Source organism: Nasonia vitripennis, chromosome 2 (assembly GCF_009193385.2).
Source record: "Nasonia vitripennis strain AsymCx chromosome 2, Nvit_psr_1.1, whole genome shotgun sequence".
NCBI classification, from domain to species: domain Eukaryota; kingdom Metazoa; phylum Arthropoda; class Insecta; order Hymenoptera; family Pteromalidae; genus Nasonia; species Nasonia vitripennis.
The window spans coordinates 20843590-20870499 of record NC_045758.1 but is presented as its reverse complement, the minus strand read 5'-3'; the positions used below and the strand labels follow the sequence as shown (position 1 = coordinate 20870499).

Genomic DNA, 26910 nt, shown 5'->3' with positions numbered 1-26910 from the left:
GCCTGCGGTTGTGGGGGTGCGCCAGTCGGTGTGTTTGCGTTTCGGCCTGTGTATAATGGCAAGTTCGCAATCGTCCTCGTGGGCGTACACAGCGCGCTCAGGATCGATCCTACCCAATGTTCGAATGTAAAGCCTCGTTTCTCGACGCTGAATTTTACAGACGGGGAGTAATTAGGCTCCCCTCTCTCGCGTGGAAATTTTCGCGTGCGGAGGTGTAGGAAAGTTTCAGTTTTTTGCGAATTTTTTACAGCGTGGCGAAGGCCTTTTTTTAATTTTGCCACCAAGGTCACCAACGACGCTATGTGCGTGAGAGGAGCGTGGAAAACTGCAGAAACGAAAACGAATAGTAACACACGGAATTGGCTGCAACTCGATATACCTTCTTGCTGAAGTCGGCGTAGTAATTGTAAGTCTTGAGGTAGGTGCCGAGCGAGAGCACGTTGCAGCGCTCGCAGCTGTGCTTGCAGGTGCGCTCCATGAGCCTGAGCACGTGGAGGAAATCCTCGGCGACGTAGTGGTCCTCCTCGAGGAAGAGGACCATGCCGGTGTGGTTGCGCGTCGCCGTCAGCCGATCGAACACCCGGTTCGCCTTCCACCACCAGTGATGCTTCGTCTGGGTGAACTTGGCCTCGCGGTAGTGGCCATAGAGGTCCGGGTGCTGGGCGTTCGTGCAGCCCAGGTTCAAGGCCCTGTGTTTCAGAGAAAAATTTGTCGTCGGAGATATCCGGTAACGATCGCGAAATACAGTTCGACATCGGATCAATCCGCGCGTTGTTCTCGCTACGGGAAATCGGTACGCTCTTGTATGCGCACATTGAAATTGTCGCGCGGCCGGCAAAGGCCTAGAAACCCGCGAGCATTTTTATTAGCAGCTCCGCGCACGTGCCGATAATTGCATTAGAGGCTGATACGCAGGCTCATAACTTCAAAGCGACTGCGTATATAAGCCCGTGATCCGCCTCGATTCGAATCACCGCACGTCCGACACGATTCACGCGCGCTCCGAGCAAACACGGCGAGAACCCGACAATAAAGCAGTATACTCACTGCTCCTTGCGTATGTTCCGCGGACAGTCGTTCGGGCTCTCGCCGGGAAAGGACTTGGGATGCGTCTGTATGCTGTGCGGGTAGAAAATCTGCATGACTCTGCAGAAGTCGACGTTCTGCACGAGATAGTTGATGTCGGGGTTCCAGACGTCGTGGCTGAAGACGAGGAGCGTCTGCTCGATGCCGCGAGCCTGCGCCAAGGAGATGATGAGGTGGCGCAGGTAGGTCAGCCGGTCGTGCACCTGGACGACGATCACGGGGGCGTCGGGAGCGAGGGGTCCGAAGGCTTCCTCGTTGAGGACGCGCTGCTCCGCGTTCACGGCCTCGATCTGACGCCGGATGTCCGCGATTTCCCGCTCGCTCAGCTCCTCGGCGCCGTTGCCGCTGCTGGACGCGTTGGTGCCGTTACCGGAACCTCGGCCGAGCGTTCCGTTGCGACGCTCCTTCAAGAACCTGTGGGGTGCAGATCATTGGTCAATGATTAGTGAAGCTTTTCATATCGCACTCGGGAATAATGAGCGCTATATTGACAGATGTTTATTAGCTCTCAATGGGCATTATTACAATTATTACAATGACAGTTGGCCCCGGTTGGAACAAATTGAAGCATAAAATAACTTCATTCGATGACATCGCTTTTTTCAACTGGGTGTACTTCCAAGTACTTAAAATACTTTAAAATTGATGAAATGGTTGCCTATATTGTATAGGTGCTACCATCCAGATAGCAGTATGGAAAATGATAGTAGAATAGAAATCAGCAAGAAGTATCGATCCATTAAGTTTTACCGATTTTGCGCTGTTATTGAACTGGGCGCATCGAAGTACCCATTTAGAAGCATACAATTCACTATTTATAATGCCGTGATATTCTGTATTTGCGTAATTTCGAAGTATCTTTCTTGTGTCATTTGCTTGCGTTAGTACTCTGATGTGTGATTGATGGATATATTTTCTTTCGTCTGGTTATAGTAGTCGTTGGCATGCAGCGCAATCATTTTTATGCATATAAAGTGGATGGTAAGTTGTGCATTTCAAGTTGTAAGACACACTCTTTCGAAAATTTTCAAAAATTTGATTCATTTCCAGTGTTTTTCAGTAGCGCCATCGCTGCGGCAGGAGAGAATGGCTATTCCCTCCTGCACGCTCGAAATAAACAGCTTGCCATTTACTTTAGTTGCATGAAAACGGGCCTTTTTCATGCACGTTTTGAAAAACTTTCACTTAAAAGCGTGAGAAAGAATCTACAATATACTTATAAGTTTTTGTATATACCTAAGAGATGTTGCTAATTAAATTTCATCATCAATTCTAATAGTAATAAGGGGATAGGTTCTGAAAATAGGTATTTTAATAAGTTCTTAATACAAATTGATTGTATAGAACTATGTGCGACTAGGAGAATATTAAGCAGGGTTTCAAATCAATCTTTTTTAATTTTTTATCCATGTTTATTGTTTGTATTAAAAATATTTACAAAGATGAAAAGTTACTGAGAAATTTGAAAAAATTCAAAAATCAAGTTTGAAGAACATTTTTCAAACCACTGTAGCCGCGCAATTACATAAAACTTATAAAATTGGTTCATATCTAAAATTTACAACCAGGCAAATCCTGCACAGAAACGAACTTTGCCAGATTCTCAATGGCGGCGTAAGTCAGATGATCCGAGAAAATCTCGCATAGGTGACTTTCAACCGCGCAAATCCGGCGCAGCTTCTTCTCAGTCATTATTTTGATCCCAAATTTTGATCAATTTTCATAAATTTTTTAATATAATATTGCAAAAATAAACTGTTGAATGATGGGTTATTATAACGGGTCCAACCTCCGACCAGCTTGTATATAAGGAATTCTACGGGAAAAATAATCGTTCTTAAATTCAAAAAACGGCGAAAAAAATTGTTCCCACAAGCTCGTAATACTTGTTTTATAATTCTATATGTTCAAAACAATGAAAAACCAAGTTTCGACACTGAAAAAGTGTTTTAAGACACTGTTTTTTGGGCCACTAAAATTCACCGAAAAATAGCCACTGTTCAACGGCATGAATGCATGAGGGCACAAACAGAAAATGTATATCGGCAGAACAAAAGTATGAGAAAAAAGGCTTAAAAACGAAAAATGCTTGGTTTGGTCAAAAGTTACACACAAACACATATACGCACACACACACACCCATACACACATATATATATACATATATAGGAACAGCCGAACGGTGGCAAAATCCCGATTAAACAATAAATACAACAAAACTGCGTACTCAAGAAAAAAATCGCTCTTTACCGCCCTTCCTTTTATCTTGAAGTAATAATAACTTGTGCAAAACATCGCACTGAGTACATATTTTCGAGGTAGTATTGGAATTACGTTACAGCAACAGAACAGCCGAACAAGCGGCCATCTTAAATTTATATACAGTCATCGTGCCTTGGTAGGTCATATCGTAATTCTAATACTACGTCGAAAATATGCACTTAATACCATGTTTTGCACAAGTTACTATTACTGCAAGATAAAAGGAAGGGCGGTAAAGATAGATTTTTATCTCAAGTACGCAGTTCTGTTGTATTTGTTGTTCAATTGGGCTTTTTCCACCTGACCGCAGCGGCACTTGGACGTTGCGATGGCACCGTTCGGCTGCTCCTCCAACAGCCCCTTGAGTACATACCCTTGAACAATGCCTAGTTTTCAGCGAATAAGAGAACAGCATTACTTTTTCAGTGTTGGAACGTGATTTTGCATTGTTTTAAACAGGTACTATTAGAAAATAAGTGTATTTTTCCCGTAAAATTCCCCATATGTATACCTAGACACTAGAGCAGAAGGAAAGTTTTACTGTCTAGGCCAGAATTTCTATTTAGGGGAGAGTTTTCAGGCTAGTAATCCGCAGATATTTAAAGCCGGGTCAAAGTTTTAGTCCCCAATTTAATTTATAGGGCACCCGGAGTCGGCATTCCGAAAAATATAATAAAATTTCACAACCCTCTTTCGTATGCAGCCTGATGCATCTTCGGTTTCCCGTCAAGCCGCACTTTATACCTGCTCCGCCTTAGCCCCACCTCCATGGGGGTCATTGGTGTTTCGCCGGTAAAAGCGCATACCTGTCCTCTACCCTAAGAGGGGATGGTACGAATTTTTCATCCCCTCTACCTATGCATTTTCCGCTTTCCATGCCGGCACTCACTCGACACGAAAGATTTGTTCTCAGTTCGAAAATCGACACCCTCCGGAAAGGTTCACTGCTCCCAGAGAAATAGTCCGACCAAAGGCAGATTCATAAGTTCTCATAGTGACTCTGTTTAGCGCAGTAGAACGCAAGTTTGTTTCGAGATTATACTTAGATCGGCAAAGAGTGAATCATGAATTCCAACTTGAAGAACAAATTCAACATGCTCAACTTGGCGGTTGAGATAAACGACTTGGCTGGAGTGGAGGCTTTGCTCTCGAAGTATCCGTCGCACGTTAACCTGGCCCTGGAGGACGGCAGGACGCCGCTACACACCGCAATCGCCAAAAACAACATCGAGATGATGAAGATCCTGCTGCAGCACAAGGCGAGCGTCAATCGGGACCTAAGGTAATTATTCAAGGCGGACAAATTTTTCAAATCAAAAAGTTAGCATTTGCAAACTAAAATTAAAATAATTTTTTTCGCTTTTCAGTCGGAGAACAGAAACGCCCTCACCGCTGTGGTTAGCGATGCTCCAGTGGCATGACCACCAAGCGGCCGAATTGCTGATTCGCTGGGGCGCCGACGTGAACGAGCGGTGTGATACCAGCCTAATAAGCGGCGAGGCGCGGCAGTACTACGACTACGACGCGCAGACGACGTTCTTGCACGTGGCGGTGCACCGGCTCGACGCGTCCCTGGCCCGGCTGCTCATGGACCACGGCGCCGATCTCTCGGCGAGGAACGCCAAGGACCGGACGGTCCTGTTCGACGCCCTCGTCGCCGGCTGTCCGGCTGACCTGGTGCTCGAGATGCTGAACCGCGGCACCCGACACGAGCTCACGCATGCCGACAACATGCAGCGCACCTACCTGCACTCGGTCATTGGCGCGGGCCACGAGGAGCTGACGGAGCTGCTACTGGCACAGCCCGAGGTCGACACGACCCTGCTGCACTACACCGGGAAGACGATGCTACACTTCGCCGCGGATGCCCGCTCGGAGAGCGTGAGTACCGCCAGGTGGCTACTGGAGAGGCTTGTCCCGCTCGACGCCAGGGACAGGATCTTCCAGAACACGCCGCTGCACAGCACGCTGCGGACCGGCAAGTCGGCAATGGTAAGTTTCTTGTCGATCCCGACTCTTCCTTTCGAGCGTCAACTTTTTATTGCCAATTGTGCGTGCTAAATATTCACTTTCTGTCCTTTTCAGGCGAAGCTGCTGATTGAGCGGGGAGCCGACGTGAACGCGAGAAACGGCGACGGCCTCCGCCCGCTGCACCTGGCAGTGACGGGGCGCTGCAACCTGGACGTGTTGGAGCTGCTCCTCGCCAAGGGCGCCGAGCTGCAGCAGCCGACGCCGTCGGGCCAGACGGCTCTGCACCTCGCGTGCAACGAGGGCCGAGAGGAGGAGATTAAAACTCTGCTCCTGCGCGGCGCAGACCCGCTCGCGAAGGACGACGTCGGCCGCACGCCCTTCCAAATGATTAAGCGGCAGGCGACTGGGGCCGCCTGCCAGATGATCAGGCGTCTGGCCGCGCTAAGGTTGGCCGAAGGCATGCAGATCTACGAGCAGGACGAGCGGTTGATCGAAAGGACGCCCTACATGCAGGAGCACTACGTAGCCTGCAAGCGGGAGCTGCAGAGGATGAGGAACTTCAAGGTCTACAACGACGTGACGCTGTTCTTCATCTTCGCGGCGAGCGATGAGAGACTGAGCATGCTCATCAGGAACGAGGAGTTTCTGGCGTCCTTCAAGTCGCGCTACATCGAGCACCAGTACCATATCTACAATGATTACATCTCGGCGAAGTTCGAGAGGGCTGAAAAGAAGCTGCGCCGGATTTGCGCGGTTGAAAGTCACCTATGCGAGATTTTCTCGGATCATCTGACTTACGCCGCCATAGAGAATCTGGCAAAGTTCGTTTCTGTCCAGGATTTGCCTGGTTGTAAATTGTAGATATGTACTAATTTTATACGTTTTACGAAAATGGTCTTTTTTATGCACGTGTTATAAAAAAATGTTTGTTTAACTTAATTTTGGAATTTGTTCGAATTTCTATCTAACTTTTCATCTTTGTAAATATTTTTAATACAAACAATAAACATGGATAAAAAATTAAAAAAGATTGATTTGAAACCCTGCTTAATATTCCCCTAGTTGCATATAGTATATCCTATTAATTTGAATGAAAAACGACACTTTTCATGCATTTAAAATAAATAGAAAATCGAATTTTTCATAGCAGCAGGAGGAATAATATATTACCTGCCTAGGGAGGAAAAAACTTGGACAGTCTATAGTTCGTGTAAATTGTCAAACACGAGGTATGAGCTGTTCAATTTTTCTCCCAGGGTGCATACATTATTTTTCTTCACACCAGCACTGAAAATGCACATTCCTCTCCAGGCGCCTGGGAGGGAATGTGGTACTTTCGGTGAAGGTGTGGAGAAAAAAACTTTTTGTAACACATACACGATTCTCGTGTTTATTAGATCTAAAAAGCGATCCTACAGTGGCCTTTTCTTGACCGGCCTTAAAAGAGCGGACAAAAATAGTACATTTCGCAACAAGGGGCGAAAGTAGCAGATTTTTGCCGTGGGTGGGTTTGGTGCCCGAGCTAGTAGATTTCTCGCGAGGGTGTGTTTAATTACCCGAGGAAAAAATATTCTCACGATGGCGGTAATCAGTCGAGGGATAATATACTTTCGTCCCGTATTGCATATAGGTAGTATTTTTTTCTACTTTCGATTGAAATGCCACTTTTTGAACCTAAAAAACTGGGTAAAAACTTTTCAAAATTTTCTTAAAATTGAAAAAATACTATTTCATAACACTTGCATCAAAAACGTGCTTTTCGCCTACGAAAAAGTTGAGTGAAAGTACAGTTTTTCAAGCCTGAGGCGAAAGGCCTTTTTAGCGTTTTTTTGTGCATATATACATATAAACACACGTACACATTCATATATACATATATCTGAGGCAAAAATATTTTTTTCTAGGGCTTACTTTCGCCCCTAGAAAAAAAAGCTGACAATACTTTGGCACGTAGCTTCCTCCAACTAAACATACAGTTCCAACAGATAAAATATCGTTCAAATATGCAGTGTACTAATTCTTTTTATAAATATTTCTTCCTACTAGATAAAGCTTTGTAATAGTAAAATTTTGAGTTTCGTCAAAACTTCTAGAAAATACTTTTTGGTGTGTTAGAAGTTCAAATCACGTGTTTTTAGAAAATGTCCGTATGGATTTGTGTGTTGTATGTGTGTGTATACCGTAATATTTCTGGAACTACTCGGTCAATATCAATAAAATTTGACATGCACGTATATTTTTGGATTCTAAATTCGGGAAAAACATTTATTTTTTATTTTTCTAACGATTTATTATGGCCAATTTTTTATTTTTGAAAAACACTATTTTGCGTTTTTTTCAATCATCCCATCGTTACAAACAATTCAGCTAATATGCATTTGAAAGAGAATAAAATTATGTACTTTTCCCCGTTTGGTCCTCGGGATCGACCGCTTTGTTCGGCAGATAAAATGAAAAAGGTGATTTTTTTTTTAAATTCATATCTCTGAAACTAAACATCATAACCTCACGAAAAAAAATCATGTCGATGGGTCACGTGTCAAACTATATCCCATTAAAATTTCAAGTGTTTGACTACTTATTTTTTCAGTAAAAAATCGAAAACTGAAAAAATGAGTTTTTTTTTGTGCCTCGATTACGGAAGTAAAAAGGCTTTATTGCACTTGAGATTTTGGGAAAAAGTAGATATTTTATGTGTCTTGGCTAAGTTTATTGCGCAGCTTTCAAACCCCTATGGTTCTTAAGATATCAAGGTTGTAATTTTTTTTTGAAAATTTTTTGATTCCTCATATCTCTAAAACAATGCAGTCAAATGCTTCAAAATTTTATTTGGTGATTAACCATAAAAAAAGCTATTTGCTGCTAAAATTTTAAACGATTTCGTCGAGCGGTTCTCAAGTAAAGAGCTAAAATGTAAAAACTGATTTTTCTTAAAACTTTTTCTTCCTCTTATAGGGGTGTCGTTGCACGTCGTTAAAGTCCCTCCCTATTAATTTATGTCAAAATGATATATATACATCAGTATGGCATATAGTACACGAGTACTGCCAATCTTTGCGCAGATGGCTTGCTTAAACGCAGTAAAAATACTTTTTGGAAATATATTGAATTCAAATTATATTTCATTAACATATATTGTATGTTTATTAAAACAATACATTTAAAATTTTTGAATTATAATTTTAAACTTTTTCGACGATTTCATCCGTTTCAGATCCATAAGATTTGGAACCTGATAATTTTATTGATTTGGTATTCGGAGTTCTGATATACGACACTGTGTATGAATAATGCAAATGGTGAATCAACGTTCTAAAAGAAGTGGTGTAGAGTAAAAATATAAAGTCTCAAGACATTCACTTGTTTTTTTTTATTAGAAAAATAATAAAATATTCATTTCTCTTTTGTTTATAATCTTTGTTGTACATAATACACTAGTTTTATTATTGAAAGTTTATCAATATGATTATGTATAATTAAAGAGGAATGGGAATGAGTCGTTGGGTTTTTGAAATAAGAAACACATCGATTTCGCGGAAAATTGAGCGGAAAAAAGTAATTTGAGTCGTCACATAAAGTTTCATGACAATGAGAAACGAACATGTGGTAAACAAGTGCGTAATCTATATAAATATGAGCAAGATGTGCACTCTTCTAAAATGATGAGGTGCGAAAAGTAAAAAATATATAAGGAGTGGATCAATGAAACGACACGTTGCTACTTGTGGTTCAGTTTGTACCATTTGTGATCGAAAATTTACGTCTAAGAGATATTTGACGCAACATATTAATCACAAACATTGACATATTGTAAAATATTAATAATACAATTGAAATATAAATAAAACTTTTATTTTGTAGTTGCCCTGTACTCAATTCCAACTTATTCAGATCCACAATATTTTGTATTATTTTTTAATTGCTCCTTTAGCAAAATAATCGAGATTGAAAATATTTAAAAAAGCATTAACATTGTATATTTAAATAATATTTTATCTATTGGAACTATAAATTTAGTTGGAGGAAGAATGTTTGTATCTTAATATCTTTAATATTTATCAGTTTCATAAGCTGCAAAATGAACTAAGCCGAGGTAAGCGAGATCTATCTTTTCACAAAATTTTGACTTATTTAAAGTATATTACGATACGTGTGACCTAAGTAGCCGATTATTGCACAGCGTGTATTATATACTTTATAACTTCTTTATAATTTTCGTACTACTTAATTTTGAATTTTGTTTTGTAAGATTGTTTTATGTAATTTAAAGCTGATGTGAAAAATATTGCACTGTTAACAACTAGTTTTTAATCAAACCAAAAAAATATATCCATCAATTCATCAGGACTAACGCAAGTATATGACATAAGAAATTCACACAAAATCGGAATTATACGGCATTATAAATGGTGTGTTTCTACCAGGAATTATATGGTTCAATAACAGCGCAAAATCGCTAAAACTATTAATGCTTCCCTGGTAGAAATGCGAATGTTTAAAATGGGCTGGAAACTATGAAATGGCTATGAGAAATAGCCTAGTCATAACTTGTGATGAAACGCCTTTTCTCCCCTTTCTCTCCCTATCCTTAAATCTTTCGTATTGATACTAGTCCTTGTGTCGTACATTAATTTCAAAGAGGCTTACGGATATTAATCGATTTTCAAACGGTTTACACAATTAACAGTCAATTAGAGTTATACAAGCACGACATACGAAGATATTACGTGATTTTCTTATTTTTTCACTTTTTTGACCCGACTTAGTTTGCGTACTACTTTCGTAGCTATCACCTGTGCTTTGCTTTAGACAATGAAATCCATTTTTACAAGCTTGAAAATTTCTTGTAATACGGCATGGCTCTACTCTTACTCCAATAAATGCGTAAAAAATGTCCGAAAAAGCGTTTCATCGCTGGTCGAAAAATGGACCTATTTTTCGCCCATCTCTAGTAATATGTGGTATGTTGTAGCTTTAAACTGATATCGATATCTACCAGGGATTATGCTGATTTTTATTTCAAATATTGATCGTGTGCGAAGTATTCGAGGAAATAAAATTTATTTTGTTTTATTCAACGGAATCGATGCACTTTTGTGAATTCATTTTTATACAATAAGCTACAAAAACGTGCAGGTATCTAGGCGCATCTGCGCTAAGTACCTCCTTCATCATCTCTAAACCTAAGTTACCGCGATTCCAGCAGTAAAGCCGCGTTACGTCGTACAGTAAACGGATTGCGGATAAAATGATAAAAGCTTGCGAGAGAGATTGTGCAGCTAATATCGTGTCGAAAACCGCAGAAAGTGAAGGAAACCTCGCGCACACCGCTTTGAATCTTGAGCGAAACTCCGAAGTGGCTGTACCATAAAGGGCGAGCCGAACTAGAAACTATATATAAGGGATGCATTTAGGACAAAGTAATTAAAATTCACTTTACCAAGTTTTCACTAACTATATGTATTATCGACGAGGCGCGCAGAGCTTAAGTTCAACCTTCAATTACGAGATTCCCGTTCTAGCGCACACACCCAGTACTTGGAATATGCACTTGTTAAAGAGAATCGATGCATTTTTCTATGCAGCGCGTACGATGTTGTAAACTGACAAATTGCATGCCGCGTGCAGCGTGAGTATGGCAAAAAAACGGATATGTATTTTGCATTTTTACACTCGGCTTCTATGCCAGAGCCTTTTAGCCAGATATGCATCGCATAATTTAAAATCAGCTCGCGCGAGAATGTACGGAGTGCGATAAAGCACAAGGCTCGACTCATCGGTTATATTTTCGTAATCGTATTCGCATTTTCATAAACCTGTGTCGCGTAACGCGCTCAAAAGCCCATTAGCGCGACGTTGAACACAGGAAGAGAGAGAGAGAGAGAGAGAGAGAGAGAAAGAAAAAAAGAATTGTCGCTAAACGAGCTCTCGCGTTTATGCAAATGTGGCGGCGGGGACGACAACGAGGCGCTGAGGAGATATAATGCGAGTCTTACCTGTGCAGCTCTTGAGGCACAAGGGCGTAGAGGCTCTCGTTGACGATGGGTTGGTTCGACCAGTCGCGGCTGGTCAGGTTGATGACGTGCAGCTGCAGCCAGAGGAACGTCGCCAGGAAGACGAAGGCCAGTGTCCTGACCAGGAAGCCGCGACTGGCCCTCGGCGCTACGACGACTCCGACCGCCGTGCCTGCGTCATTTTTTGTTCGATGTACACAGTATAATGAGTGATTATTGCGCGAGAGATTAGCGTGATGCATTACACACCGCGCGGATAACAATTTCAAACTAGAAAATATAACGACTTCCTAGTCGGCGGCCGCGAGCCGCAACTCGCGCGATCAATCAACGGGAGCTACTTGGTTTCCCGAAAGGCGACCGATCCCCTATCACATAGCACACTTCCGCGACCGATGCAGCAGCGGGCGGCGAATGCGGGTCCTCGTACGCCGTTAATAATCGCTTCGCAAAATATTTACCCGCGGCAATTTGGCTCGCGGTTCGCGGTGCGTAAATCACCGAGCCTTAAACCGACGCTTGGCCGGTCATTTTTCGATGCTACGCTGCAAGGCACCTATTTAGTTATAAATAAACGCGAGCCGTGTCGTAAACATCAAAAGCTCCACCGCGAGAGTCAGCTTGCGGGGCAGTAAAACGGGCTCGCGCGCGAGATTGTATAGCGAGAGGTGCAAGTTTCGAGAGATCGTAAGTCAGCGGCGCTTCGAGGAAGTTGGCTCCCGGAGCGCTATGCTTGCAGAGAGTTTGACGCCAGCGTACATCTCGTGTTCCTTCTTTTAGCGCCGTTTTGACGTCTCCTTTTCTCGCGCGCGACCTACGCTCCTTCCCGAGAGAGGTCGGCGAACCCGATTCGATGAATTATTTCGAGCTACACTATAGTCGCGCAACTTCGCGGATAAACGTTCAGCGGCCGAGCGAAAAGCTCTCGCGAAAAAAGCGCGTGCGATAAATCAGTCCGATAGCTCGGGAGCCGTACAGTTGCCGGCTGAAAAAAGAAGAACCCAGTAGCCGTCTATTTTTCCGCCGCAGTTTAATCCCCGACACGCGCGGCAAAGCGCGTCAAGTTCACGCCAGAAGCCAAGCGGCCCAATTAAAAAACGAAAACGAGGCGGCGGCTGCAGCAGGCCACACTAATCGCTCTGGCTGTTACGATCTATTTGCGTTTCTCTCATCCCGCGCGGGGCTATAGTACGGTTTTCCCGATGCGCCAGTCTTTATGGAGTTATTTCGAGTGCGCGGTGCGCGCCGGAAGTCGCGATAAAAAATGCAACGGCGGACTCTTGTCTCTTGTCTGTCGGGGATTTTTTCCGAGATTTTTTTTCTTCGGGGAAGAGGAGGACGCTGACGGGCCGGCTTACCTCTCATGCTGACCTTCCTAACTGGCGGTCCTGGAAAGGGAAATGAAGAGTCAATTAGGCGGGAAGATTACTCTGCTTCTTGTAATTGGACGCATTCGCGGCTCGCTCTCGCTAAATTAGAGAGTATAGTTATTGTGGTTATCGCAGCGAAGAAGAAAACGAGCTTGGCAAAATGGAAAGCATATGCAGTGTCAACGACAGTGTGTGTACTGACAAACTAGTCACGGTTTAGCGATTAACCAAAATAGGAAGAAAAAGTCTTCGTAAAGCTTAATACTTTTTTATGCTCTGGCGCGATCGCCAAACTTTCGCCGAGATTTCAAATTAGAAACGAAAACTTTTGCGAATTACGCAAATGTTTATTAAATTGCGCGCTTGCAAACGAGCTCTTGTTGCACGCAATGAGCAGTGTTTACAATGCTGAAGTAAACATTCATTAGCGCGACGTCCGTACCGCAATCATCTTCTATATTTCGAAATTAATTATTCCACGCGCGAGTATATAAAATGAATAATTTATGATGTCGTGTTTCAATAATGTAGCAATATTGTGTTCGATGTATCGTTGTGATATTCGCACATTCGGTCAAGAATATATTATTTTTATCATAGCCGAGTTTTCAAACTCACCTCAAAAGGAAGGTGTGCATCGGATGCTTCTCCATTTTCCATCCAATCTGAAACAGCAGAAGCAAAATTGCGATGTAAATAAAGCGCTAGCACTAATATGTATCGGGTTGTTCAAACAAGCTTGTACAATAACGGAGTCGCGGTTTATTGACTCTTCTACCGCGTTCGCACGTACTGAATAACTGTAATAGGATGTTACGTGAACCACTGCTATGTACTCATTGTGTGTTTTGGACGCGCAAATTTCCCATGGTTCGATTTGGTCTCTGATTTATTTTGAAAAGCGATTATTGGATTTGTTTATTATGTATAGATCACTTGAGCGCGACGTAGTAGCGATGCTCTTTACACTCGCTATATTCCGATGATCAATCGAAGTAATGCGCGCGAATATATTTCTGTATTTATTAATCCTACGCGATCGACCGATTCTCGGACCGGAATAATTCATTCGACCCCGCAGATGAATAATTTAAATTAAACCGTTTCAATTTTTCAACTTAATGAATGTACATGTTAAATGGAAAGTGACTCAGCGTTTCCGAGCGAGTATGAATTTCTTGGCTACCGTGCGTAGTGCAGCGTGCAGATGACGTTTCTTTCGTACCGCCTAACCTCAAAATCCGTCATCCTCGTTCATACAAAAAATATTCTTAAGGGTTTATTTATCACGAATAATCAATAAATCATTAATAATTGAACGAAAGCAACTAAATATAACTAAGGAAGCATGCAAAGTGCCTTTGGAATGATATAATGTCAAAATTCAAAATTTTGTCTTTCATCGTGAATTTTTCCAATAACTTCATCAACATGTATTATTTTATCTCTAGAACTGTCAGATCTGGTATTTAGACCCAAAAGGCAGATGAAAGACAAAATTTTGAATTTTGACGTTATATCACTGCAAAGTTACTCAGAATTAATAAAATTTATACAAGTGTGTTTTCTAATAATTTTTATCTGATTACTTCATAAAGTCTATGGAAAATCGTAAGGGGCAGCCATATGTTAACTATTAACATACAGCTATTTGACATATAACATATAGCTACGTTAACTATTAACATACGCATTATTATTGGCTCAAATCGAACATGCCTATGTTAATAGTTAACATATATGTTTGCTGCAATGTTACTTTTCTCTGAGTGCGCGTTCAAACAGGGCTTATAAAGCGTTTTTTCTCGGATTGTGATCCTTATTCGGTCAAAACTAGAACAAACTCGCCGCGCCAGAGCCTGTTAATACATTCAGGAGAGCTGAACATCGTCGAACTGCAGTATGCCAGAAAAGATAGTTCAGCCGTAAAATTAGATCTGCATTAAAAGATTACGCGGATCCGCGCACACAAAGCGCTCCATTTCTGATTCCAGAAAAAAGACAATCGAGATTATATGCATAAGTAAACCGTATAGCTATGAATAAAAGCTCAAAAGCACCAATAGGTATCCTACTGACATGATTCCACATGCTGCAAAAGAAACCTACTTTAACATCGTTTTAGAGCGCATTAAAGCTTCGCTTGGTATGCTTGTAGACTGCACGAAAGCTCCGTGTATACCTGAGTGCACTGCACTGCTCCGTACACGCGCGTTATAATAAAATTAAGGCCGAAACAAGAGAAGGGTTGATGCCTCCATCTAGCGAAGTAGCTTATATATTATCCAGTTTCGCAGTTCTCGCCGCAAACGCAATTTTCATTTTTATAATGAATTAACGCTAATCAGGTAAGCGGCGCGGTGTGCGCGTGATGTGCACTGTTACAGGCTTCCTCCTCTTCTTCTCGCGATCGAACGGCTAATCGCTCATTGTTGCCGCCGCAGAGTTTTATAGCAGTAATCGCGTGAAACTGAGTAATAATCTAACTGTGCACACTACACTGCAAAGTATATACAGCCGCCGAATGAATCACTCCCCGGCGGGAGCTAAAAAATAAAAAATAAAAAATAAAAAATAAAAAATAAAAAATAAAAAATAAAAAATAAAAAATAAAAAATAAAAAATAAAAAATAAAAAATAAAAAATAAAAAAAAGATCCGCTTCCTCTCCTCGAAGGAGCTACGCCCCCGTAAAAATGCCGCGATACGAAGGGAAGCGCGCGCGACAGATGTCTCTCGTCGTCCGATAGAGTCGCGCGCGGTATACAGAGCTGATTTATCGCGAGCGAGACTCGTCGAGCCGTACATAATACACACGTGTGGAAACTGTCCAATGTTTACGAGAGAGGCGTGTGATGGATTGGCCGGAAGCTGGAGTATCTTGCGAGAGATGGATCTGCGGCCCGAGCTTATCGATTCTCGACCGGTCATTTTTCGCCTGACAGATAGAGAGAGTTTTGTTATACTATATTTGTTCGCATCTCTGCGGAGATTGCGGGCTCTGCGCGTGACGAGGTTTATTTACGGCCGAAGTTTCGGAGAGCGACGCGGCTTTTGGAATCGTTATCGCTGATGTACGCTCGGATTCGAACAAAGCTGCGAGTGTGTGTGTGTGTGTGCTTTACGATCGGAATTATTTAATGGATACACTGGAATCATTCATGCCTGATTCCCGCGCGGATGACGGAATCACCCGGTCGCACTCTTCAAGGATCGTCTAGACTGATGCGTGTGTAATTATGCGTATGAGCGATTTTGATGAGCTCCGATTTGAGAAGAGGCTTTCCGTTATTACAATCGTAAATTGATGATCATCGCTCGTTGAGTGTATTAAAGAGCCGTTCGCTAGGGGGCGATAATTAAATCCGAGCTCTCCGCGGGACGTTACAAGCGCGGAACGAAAATAGGCGCACATCGCGGATTCGTGGAATCGGCGGTATGTGGCGCGGCGCGACTATTCTCATATTTGACCGGGGCACCAAGTCATAAAGTGGCGCTAAGACGCTCCAGATATGATCCCGCCACCGCTCTCGCGGCTCTTATAAAGACGAGGGCATAAACCTATGCCTATACAGATGACTCGACTTCAATCAGGAACATATTTTTTATTTATCTTTTACGGCGCGCACGTGCTCCATATATCCAATATGTTGACACATTATACTTTATACATCCCTAATCACCACAAGCGTTCGCTGCGGCTTACGTTTCAAGCCTGCAATCGGACTCGCTATTAATAATCCCGCGCCGCAGGCGCTCGTGCTTTCGGCCCACAACGCGTATTACAGAATAATTCATGTAATCTGCAATTGACCTCCCGCAATCAGTCGAACCAAGTGTACACTCCGCAGAGCTGAGCAGCGACGCGTAATTAACCGAGAGCAGCGTGAAATCTCATTTCCGCGCGATTACCGGCGCAAAAGGTTCGCGAGCTCAGCTGAGGAGACTCATCGACGCGGCGGAAAAACGACGTCGCAGCTCCTTACCTGGCGCGAGCTGTCGTTAATTATCAATCCGGCTTTTCCTCTCTCCCCCAGCTCTTTCGGGGGATTCGGCGCATATATTTGGCCGCGAGCCAAGAGCGAGCGATCCGAATGGCTGCTGCGGCACTCTGGTGTGTAGTAGGCCGAGTGTTATACGCTTATACTCTTCTATTTCCGAGCACACGGGCGTTCGCTCGCTCGCGTGATTAATTAAGGACCTAATGGCGTCAGCCGAAATTTTCGCCGCTAACTCTTCTCGGCATTGTGCACCCACGACCTGGCCCACTTTTCCGGTCCTTGCTTGCCGTGTACTTACGATTCATTCAAACGCGGACGCGCGCTGTCGCTTTTTGCGAGATTTGGATAGAGCAGAGGGCTTGATTAATGGTCCATTGTCGCGAGTGGCTGCTGTACGCCACTCGGCGCAGGCCGAGTCCGATTAAGCCGGGGGATTCTGCGGCGGAGAGAGATGGCGCTACGAGGGAATTTCGATCTATAATAATGACAGCCAGCTCTCAGCTGTTGCTCTCGGAAGTGTGTAACTCTAGAGTGCGATGCATATATAATGCTAGCTTTGTTTCAGCGATGCAGTTTTTTGCGCGCGCGCCTATGAAACTATGGAAATGTCGCAGCGACGACGACCTCGAGCTTAAAATTGCCGCTGTTGTTTCAACTTCAGAGTTTCTTTGTGCTTCCCTTTGTCCGCCAAGTGCACGGTATTATCCTCTCTCTCTCTCCCTCTCTCGACTCTTTGCAATTTAATGTGCCGACGCGTAACGAATGAAATATCGTATGCACAGCGCTTTTCAATTTTTTCAAGCCGCGCGCGTTCGTTTGCAATAAAACACTGTCGCGAGAGCACTTGGATCGCCGCCGCGACCCACTAATAAACAAAGTTTTCCAGAGATGAGAAAAGCTTTTGTTCGGAATTTCTGTTTGCGCGCGCGCTTAAAAAGTCTTTGAAAGTCAAACAGCGCGAACCTTCGCGGAAGCTTGCAGCGGCAGCACGCGTCAGCAGACAAAAAGTAAACGAAGGAAGAACTCGTCGGCGCAGCCGTTGATTTTTCATGCGTACGCGTAAATATAGAGCATATAGGATCGCGCAAAAGTTTGCCTCGATCTCGGCGGCTCTCCGCATTGTTCCAAGTTTGCTTTACAGCGAGCGCGTGCGCTAAATCGAAACCGTTTAAAAATAAAGCAAGAAAGTTCGAGTTGAACGGAGATCGCCTACTGCGCGAGAGAATGTTCCGCAAACTTATCGCGGATCGTTAGAGCCTTTCTTCATCGACGAGAAATAAGTCAATCGCGAAGCTGCGAAGAAAATGCAAAGCAACTTTTCCGCTCCCGCGGTCAACAAGTATATTCACCGCTCACAATAGCTAAAATACCGCTGACACCGCGGCTGCGCGCAATCGGAATTTAATTTAATTAAGGCGAACTTTAAAAGGCGCCTCGGCGGCGGAGAGTTTGCCGCGCGCTGCTGATGCGCATACTCTAAATATTTGCCGCGATGCCTCTCGATAACGTGCAAAAGCTCGCGGGAGAGTGCTGGAGAGGGTCGCGATCGATCGCTGTATTATATTACGCTCGGCAGCTCTCTCTCTCTCTCTCTCTCTCTCTCTCTCTCTCTCTCTCTCTCTCTCTCTCTCTCTCTGGCCGAAAAAAGATCGCACAATAACACTTCGCGGAGCCAACGAGTATCCGGGAGAACAGCTGACTTATGCACTCGCGCGAATATTCGTCGGCCCATTAATTCCGCGTCGAGGCGAGTGAGCCGATCGATCTGTACAATTCTGAGATATTAACCGCCGGTGTATACGCGACTAATAGACGTCCTCCGCTCCGAACGATGAGATATCGGCGAGTGATATTGCAGCAGCGACTATCGAGATCTCGATGGAAATTGCGCCGTACGAGGACTATAAAAACCGCACACTGACTTATATATCTCTTAGATGAAGCCTCTCAGCTCCCGTCGGCGTCACGTCCATCTCGGCCCGCGGAAAATCTCCGCGTCCAGAGTCAATTTTCTCCAATCAAGCCGCGCTGCGTGTATAGGAAGCCGCAAGCGACGAATGAACGGCGGAGCGCGCAAACACAAACAGAGCCACGTGCGCGCGATTTCGCCGCTCTGACTGCCGGAGGACGACTGACTCTCGCTCTCGGCGCGAGCAACGCCGCCGAGAGTTTATAGATCTCGTGATGTCAGAGCCGGAGCGAGAGGAGAGGATGCTGCGCCGTACCTCCGGTGCGGATGACGAAAGCTACGCGAGGTATGCACGTGCGTACACGCGCGTGCTCTGCGTGTTTTCCATGTACAAAAAAAATCATGCAGGTCTTCCGACGTCCCTAGGCGTCGAAGCCGGAGCGCGTAACATAGAACGGGCTTATTAATTTATGCTCCGCGGGCACTTAAACCGCGCGCTCTCACTGCACTCGGTACACACAATATAAATGTTTATCGCGGCCACTCGTCCCACCCACACTCGCCGGCTGTATCCCGCAGCGCGCAGATCGCGCGCACACGACTCTGCGCGTGCATTATCGCCGCTATCTCTCGGTACGCATAAATTAAGCGCGGATGCTTCTGCTGCTGTCTGTGTGGTGCGCCGCTTATCGGAAACTATACCGTGAGCTCGAGACTCCCCCCTCATACGCGTGCGCGTGTGTAGCATAAGCCCGATTGCTCGCGTTCGACGATCCCTATAGCTGCGCTCGCCGTATCGGATGCGTGCGAGCTTCGATCTTATGCCGAAGAAGGAGAGATGAGTGTTATGTGCGCGTAATGTATCGGGTATCGGGATACATGCTCTCCGCGGTTTATCGTTGCTCGTACAAGAGACGCGTCTTATGTAATTGCGCTGGATTTATGTTCACGGTCGAACAGTTTTTGCGCCGCGTGAATGTTATATATGCGTTCTATTTTACAGCAGCCGCGAATTTCTATACTGCATATATATCAGACTTTTCGGCGAATTTTAGCAAAACAGATTTAGAAGGCAGGCCACTCGACAGTCCCGGACACGTGTCGTTTACAGGAAATAAATGCAGCAACGTACGTACTTCACGTATTATGGATGCGTTGTCGGAGAATTCAAAGATATACAATTTACTATTTGCAAATAACCTGCACCTGAATTAAAAATTTGTTGTTCTGCTGACTGTATTATTTTTCTGTTGGTTATGTTTCTCTGGACTATGAGCTTTTGGGTCTGTGTATCTTATATTTTTAAAAATTTTAAGGTTTTTGAGACTAACAATTTGCAAGCGTTAATATGGAATTTGGAATGACATTTTTTTAGCCATATCGGAAATTTGAAGGTAAGAAACTTTTTTATTTTGAAAAATTTTGACCCTGCTTTTTAGGCTTAGATAGTGGCCTTTCGTATACGCATGAAAAATCTACTCGCTTGGGCAGTAAGCTCGCCCGCGGGAAAAACCTGCTACTCTCGAACGTAATTGTTACATATATAATGTACTATGATATGAAAAACTTCCATATTCGAAGAAAAAGGAGTCGATGAGATTCGCACGAATCTAAAATACACACATATATTATAGTCTCTTTACTGAGAAAACTAGATATTAAAACTTTCTACATGTGCAGGAAAAATTACTATATTATATAGTAACGGACGGTTATACTTGCTTTGTATTAAATTTTACTATCTCGGATAGTAATTGCTATACTGAAATGAAATTTTTAAAATTCGAATATTATTATTATTATTATTATTATTGATATTTAATGTTGTTAAGTGAAAGACATTTTTCTGCGGTGACGGGAATCGAACCTGGACCTCTGGAATTGGAGTCGAGCGCGCTGACCACTTACCCAGACAGTACTGTTATGTACTAAATTTCAAATCTGATATATTAATCACATTTACTCTTGAGTTAATATTAATAATAAATTGACCAAAATTAATAAATAATAGCAGCGAATGATATTTTATATCACTTAATAATACCAGATAAACAAAAAATTATAGATTTTGGTCTCTGATTACTGCATAAATCAACTTTATAACCTCAAATTTTGGCACACGAAGAAATTCTTAAAATAATGTTTACTATATAATGTAGTAATTTCTAGTAAACACGTAAAAAATTTTAATATATAAAGTCTAACAATTTTTACAACGAATATAGTAAAAATCGTCATGGAGCGAGTATGACCTGCCGTTACTATGTAATATAGTAATTTTTCCTACATATGTAGTAAATTTTAATATATAGTTCTCTGAGTGTTTCATCCCAAATTGAAATCGCTCTCGACGCCTGCAATAAATGCGCTACTTTGTATTTCTTCTCGCGGCAGCAGCGAGTGCCTATAACCAATTATACATGTATATGTACACCGCGCTTCATCAATACAGGCATATAATGCATACATACACATCGTCACGAGAGGCCATATATCGCCGCACAAGTTGAGAGAGAGAGAGAGAGAGAGAGAGAGAGAGAGACGAGTCAGCGATAAGAGAAAATGCAACTCTTGCGCAGGGTCCCGAGGTCTATACAATTTTTTTCTCCGCTCTCTATACATCTATACACTGCGCAGGTTCATACTGGAGGTCGAGTGCGTTCACGTGCGCGCCGCCGATATACACGTATACGAATGCGCGCAGCGAGAGTAATCGTTATTGGAGAAAAGTAAAAAGTTATGGGCAGCCTTTAATTAAGCTTTATCGGTGATTTACGGCGGGAATTTTTCACTGATGAAAAGTTCAGCGCGGTCAGCAGCAGCAGCAACAGCAGCAGAGTAATACTTGAAATCGCTATACGCTCGATTGAAAAACAATCGCGCGCCCGCGGCCATTGTTTCGAATTAGTTTGCGGCGCTGTCGTAACGAGATATACGATTATAATACTGTACGCGTTTGAATTGCAGCGACGTCGGCCTATACCGTGCGGCGAGGAGTGACGTGTGCGAATTGCATAAATGAATTTATAGGCTCGTAAGTATACACGAGTACGAGTGAACCAGTCGAAATCGGGTATATTCCAAGCAGATAATGACCACCAGGAGATTCTCCGAAACGCGCCGTGTTATACCCATCTTGAATTCATAACATCGGGGCACATATAACGAGCGACTTGTGTGCACGACGGGAATAATAATATATAAAAGAGCGAGCGGAAACTCTCCGCTGCAAAAAATCGCGAGCGCTTTTTGCACGGAGATTTTTTCTCCGCGCCTAAAATTGTCACAGCTCTCATTATCTTAATGCATTTCGCGATAACTTCTGCCGAAAGTTCGATGATACTTGTATACATTAATATTCTTACGCAACGAATCATATACTTGAACGCGATGATCTCCTTATAATACTCGTCGAGATTCTCTCGCGTGTTACAAAAATGGAATAACTTGCCTCATTCCCCAAAAGTCAGTCTAGGTCGCAACATAAGCCGTCGGCCGCATCGAATCAAACCTCACACACTGCACGCGCGTGCGAAACCTTTTGAAAAGCCCACCTGTCCGGCGCAGCGCATCTCGATCTCGCGCAATCACTCACGAATCCCCGAGTAAGGCGCGGATGAGGTCGCGTCGCACTTGAAATTCCGCCGATCGTCTCATAATACTCGCTGCAGAAAAGTTTGCAAAATATTATAACAGCGGGAGCCGATGCACATGAGCCGGACGCCCCGAACCGACTGAGTTGGCTCGTCTTCGCGGCTCTGCCTATACCCGGCGGCGGTTCTCCCTCTCCTACTCCCGCTGCGATGTGTGCAGAGTACGCAGGGTGTACTGCCAGACGAGATTCTCGTTTAGAACATTCCTGCGCGGTTATAAAACAATTGCGATTTATTCGGGTATGAAGCTCGTGTTTTTGTCAGGATCGTTGCTATTTAGGCGCGGCGTGTGCGTATCGATTCTGGAAGTTTTCCGATCGAGCCGAGCTAATTAGCGTAATAACCTGCGAAGCTCCGAGCCTTGACTTTTTACTCGGTATACACGGGCTATGGAGGTACACATCGAGAAGCGATTACTTTTTACGGAAAAATATAGATTACTATAATGACTGCGTACAGCCGTTTAACTTTTAAGATAGCGTCTCCGATATAATAGCGCGTTTTTCCAATAAGCCGACTGTGTATGCAGTACAGCCGAGCACTTTTAATGAAATTTGCCATTACTATAGACTCGAACCCAATTACACTTGATTGACTGAAAAAAAAGCGGATGCAGAAAGAGTCGCGCTCGCGCGGCAAAACTCGGGGGACATTACAGGCGAAATTGGCCCGGTTCGCCGCATTAAAATAAAAACAGTACAACGTCGTAATTACCGCGCGAGTAGTGTGAAATAGCGTATTTGCGTAGACTTTCGTTTCGTTGGAATTCAGCGAGTGACGAATGCACAGTAGGCTATATACAGGCTCGAGAGGAGTTTCAAGTCTCTGCTCGCGGTCGTTGGATAAAACTAGTTACTCCGACGCGATTGCCAAGGCTATCGATGAACCATACGTATACACGTAAGAGCGCGAGCTGCAGTCTTGAAAATTACGCAAGCGCAGAGTGCGAGCGAAGCGTCGACGCTTTTCTTTTTCGCATACCCGCGAGAATCGCGACACGATCACTGTATGCGCCGCTCGTTAATGAAATCCTCGTGTAAAAATAAAGCTGTTCGCCGGCCGATTGAAGCTCTCCGCGTATGCATGGCGGCGCAACGGGACAATGCCGCGAGAAAATTCCTCGCGCGCGGGAAGAGGCGCATCCGACAGTCATCGGCTTTTGCCTGAAGACATAGAGAGAGAGAGAGAGAGAGAGAGAGAGAGAGGGAGAGAGAGAGAGAGAGAGAGAGAGAGGGAGAGAGAGAGAGAGAGAGAGAGGGAGAGAGAGAGAGAGAGAGGCATGTTTGATAAATACATTATACAGCCGCAGATAAATTTCGCGTTCATCAACCCACGGAGCCGCGCGCGAATAAACACACGGGCTAATTAAGCGCATAAATGTCTGACTCCCTGGCGTGACCTCCTCCTCGTCTGTCGTATATACAATACACGCGCGAGACTCGCCGGCGCGCGTTTCCCCCTTTTTCCCGCGCTCTGCTGTATAGATACATGTATCTATAGGCGGCCATCAGGTGCGCGCTCGCGTGCGAGCTTATGTGTCTGTGTGTATAATTACGAAATTGTTTCGGCATCGCGACGATATAAAAGAGCGCGCTGATTTACGGCTCTCGAGTCACCGCGTAATAGATTCTTTCTTCTTACGCGAATAGCGGGGTTGTTGAACTTGAAAATACAAGGAGCTCGAATATGGGTTAGAGTATGCGCTTATTAGAAAGAGAAAAATACAGCCGGCGCATTGGATCATTGAAAAACTGCCGTATGCAAGCAGGCCTGTATCTTGGCTTTCATCAATTTGTCACGCGCAGAGCCGGACGCGTTTTCTCCGCTTTGCTGAAATTTATATATGCGGCGAATGCAGCGTTGTATATACATGTACATCGAGCTTCGAGCAGAAAAAAGGCACATTTTTCGAGAACTATTTATTCGAGAACGATTTAACCTGCGCCAACTCGCGCAGTTGCGTCATCTGCATGCGCATAGCATACACCTATATATGATACTTATATGTCTTGAACTCTTAAATAATAATGATGCGATGCGAGCGTAAAATCTCGCTCCTTTAGAGCCTCAATGAAAAACTGGATGCAAAGTAGCGAGTGACATAATGCTTTTAATTATATACGCGCGCGCGCGCGGATTTTTCAGGCCTGCAATTATTCATCCGCGCGCGTGTGCGCGAGAGAGGCGATGCTATTCGGAATACGTCTCTCGGTTTTGAGGATAACGACGCGTGCCGCATTTAAGTTCAATTATCGGCCAGTTGCAAGTGTTTCTGAGAGGGCTTTCAAATTAGGAATAATACACGCTTAACTGCCCCATAACTTCCAAATCCTATACTCTCCGTCTCGCGAGTTTCACGTTTCAAATGCTTTCGCGCTAAGGCAATTTGCAGCGGAATTCCTCGGACTGCGTCTAATAAATTTTCTTTGTAACTATACGTATTTGTTACCGTCGACTTTTTCACGCGTGCGAATATAGACAATTGGAAATGTAATTTGCGAGAAAAACAAATTTTCTTCATTCGCATTGAATTAATGATTGCAAAACGTTGAGATCATTTTAACTTAGTGCACTTTTACAGTAAGAACGGCGGGAATCAAATACGCATGTTAGTAAAATTGTTTACCCCTCGTTCTTTTACGCGACCGTTAAAGGCTTCTTCAAAAGCGAATGGCTAATTTGAGGAAACACAATTAAAAAACCTCACGAACGAGACATCTTTGTTATACTGACCGTTAGAGACTCGCAGGAAAGACTCTAATTAGAAAAAGAGCTTTTTATACTGTTAATTTAAATGTACAAAGTCATTGTAGTGTATCTTGATCATGACTGGTACGGCGATAGAGAGCAGATCTCGATAAAGAATAAAAGATCGATTAACATTTTTTTTTATGAAGAATGATTCATCGAACAATACAACCATGCAGTTACAATAAGCCAATAATTGTTTTATCTCGCATATGAGACAATTGCATAAACTTTATATAAATGAGCAATACGTGGTTCCAAAAATCTCTTTTGTCCCTACATAAAAAAGTCATGACCGGATGTTGTGAAGCCAAGATAGACGTTTTGTGATTGGCTCATGTAGTGCGCATGCGTCTAAGTCTTTTAGGTTAGGGCGCGCGAAGTACGCTGTTCAAGCTCTAGTTTTCTTTAAAAAAGTGATGATCAGATGTTGTGAAACCGTTAATATATAAACCGATTTAATTATTTGAGAACGATTTACCCAGTCTGAATGTAGTTACGATTTTAAAGTTATATGACCTTAAGAATATTAAGCGTTATTGGATTTAACTATGTAACTATTGTGAAACATTAATAAGCGCATCTTTAATTTAAAAGTTCAAGCAACCTTTCAAATATCAATTTTTCTTCAGGTAAGAAAAATTTGCAGAAACGTAAATATGTGTACTATACTTCCCCTACTCGTTTATATATCTTAGAGGAAACCTTTTTGAAAATTTACTTCATAGCTTCTTATCAAACTTTCCACGACATCGAAGATATTTCACACGCGAATTTCAAAGATGCAGTCATGACGTGGCAGGATTTATGAAAAAAAATTCTACTCGTATACGTGTGTGAAGAGCCGCACACAGTTTATTCGGTCCGAGTGATATACAGTGTTTGCCCATCATAGTTCGTAAACTACTTATAAGGCATCTGCCTCGCGAGCGAGCAAAGTTTGCATGGGCGTCTGTTTTCGCTGCGCCTGGCCTAGAAGTGCGCTTTAAAATTTCCGGATCGAGGGTCCTCAACACTTTTTTCAGGCGTTCTCCAACTCGTCAACTAGTTCGAAATCGATTGGGCCCCGGCTGAAAAGAATCATATGATAATCATATGAGTGCTCATATGATAATCATATGATACTTCCGACCGAATCCTCATATGAGAATCATATGAGTGTCGTATGATATGTCGTAAATTCTCATAAAAATAAATAATTATTCTACCCCTATTCGATACTTCTTAATTATATCTTTCTTTATACTGTTGATTTGTAAGTTGCATCGAGAATTAATTTTTTCATAGATATTACATTGAAAAAATCCGGACTTATGGAGATTTGAACCCAGAACCTCAAGATTATGAAGCAATCGTTTTACCACCGAGCCATCGTGATCTTTGATGTCGATCACTTTAGTAGAATCAAATAGTTATTATATTATCTAACACGTCCTTGTATGCTTTATTTATTATTAATTAATTATAATGAGTTTATTTTATTAAAACACACTAATAGTAATTGAGTAATAATAAATAAAATATACAAGGGCGCGTAAGTTATAATGACTATTTCATTCTACTAAAGTACGTTTCTGCAAATTTTTCTTACCTGAAGAAAAATTGATATTTGAAAGGTTGCTTGAACTTTTAAATTAAAGATGCGCTAAAATGCGTTAAGAAAATTTTTGCAAACAGATACTGGCCGTATGAATCGATTTACAAATTTACTTCAGATTGAGAGATCGAGGCACTTTTGTAAGGCACTTGGTAAGAATGAATGTTTCACAATAGTTACATAGTTAAATCCAATAACGCTTACTTTTCTTAAGGTCATATAACTTTAAAATCGTAACTACATTCAGACTGGGTAAATCGTCCTCAAATAATTAAATCGGTTTATATATTAACGGTTTCA

General features: G+C 43.1%; 1 protein-coding gene across 8 annotated transcripts in view; it reads right to left on the bottom strand.

Annotated features, from left to right (window-relative positions):
• LOC103315305 (alpha-1,6-mannosyl-glycoprotein 2-beta-N-acetylglucosaminyltransferase) overlaps window positions 1-26910 on the bottom strand; it is a 43341-nt gene that overhangs the window by 5039 nt on the left and 11392 nt on the right. For 3 of the 8 annotated variants that reach the window (XM_031924816.2, XM_031924821.2, XM_031924819.2), the window contains exons 2-6: window positions 13322-13368; window positions 12692-12721; window positions 11316-11505; window positions 1048-1500; window positions 380-689 (exon numbers count right to left, since the gene is read on the bottom strand). In XM_031924816.2, coding sequence (XP_031780676.1) covers window positions 380-689; window positions 1048-1500; window positions 11316-11505; window positions 12692-12698 — 960 coding nt within the window. In that variant the 5' untranslated portion in view covers window positions 12699-12721; window positions 13322-13368. Of the gene's footprint in view, window positions 1-379; window positions 690-1047; window positions 1501-11315; window positions 11506-12691; window positions 12722-13321; window positions 13369-16688; window positions 16708-18625; window positions 18835-22063; window positions 22354-26910 lie in introns of those variants that run through there. The other 5 variants (XM_031924817.2, XM_032596396.1, XM_031924818.2 and 2 more) reach the window with 3 other exon arrangements.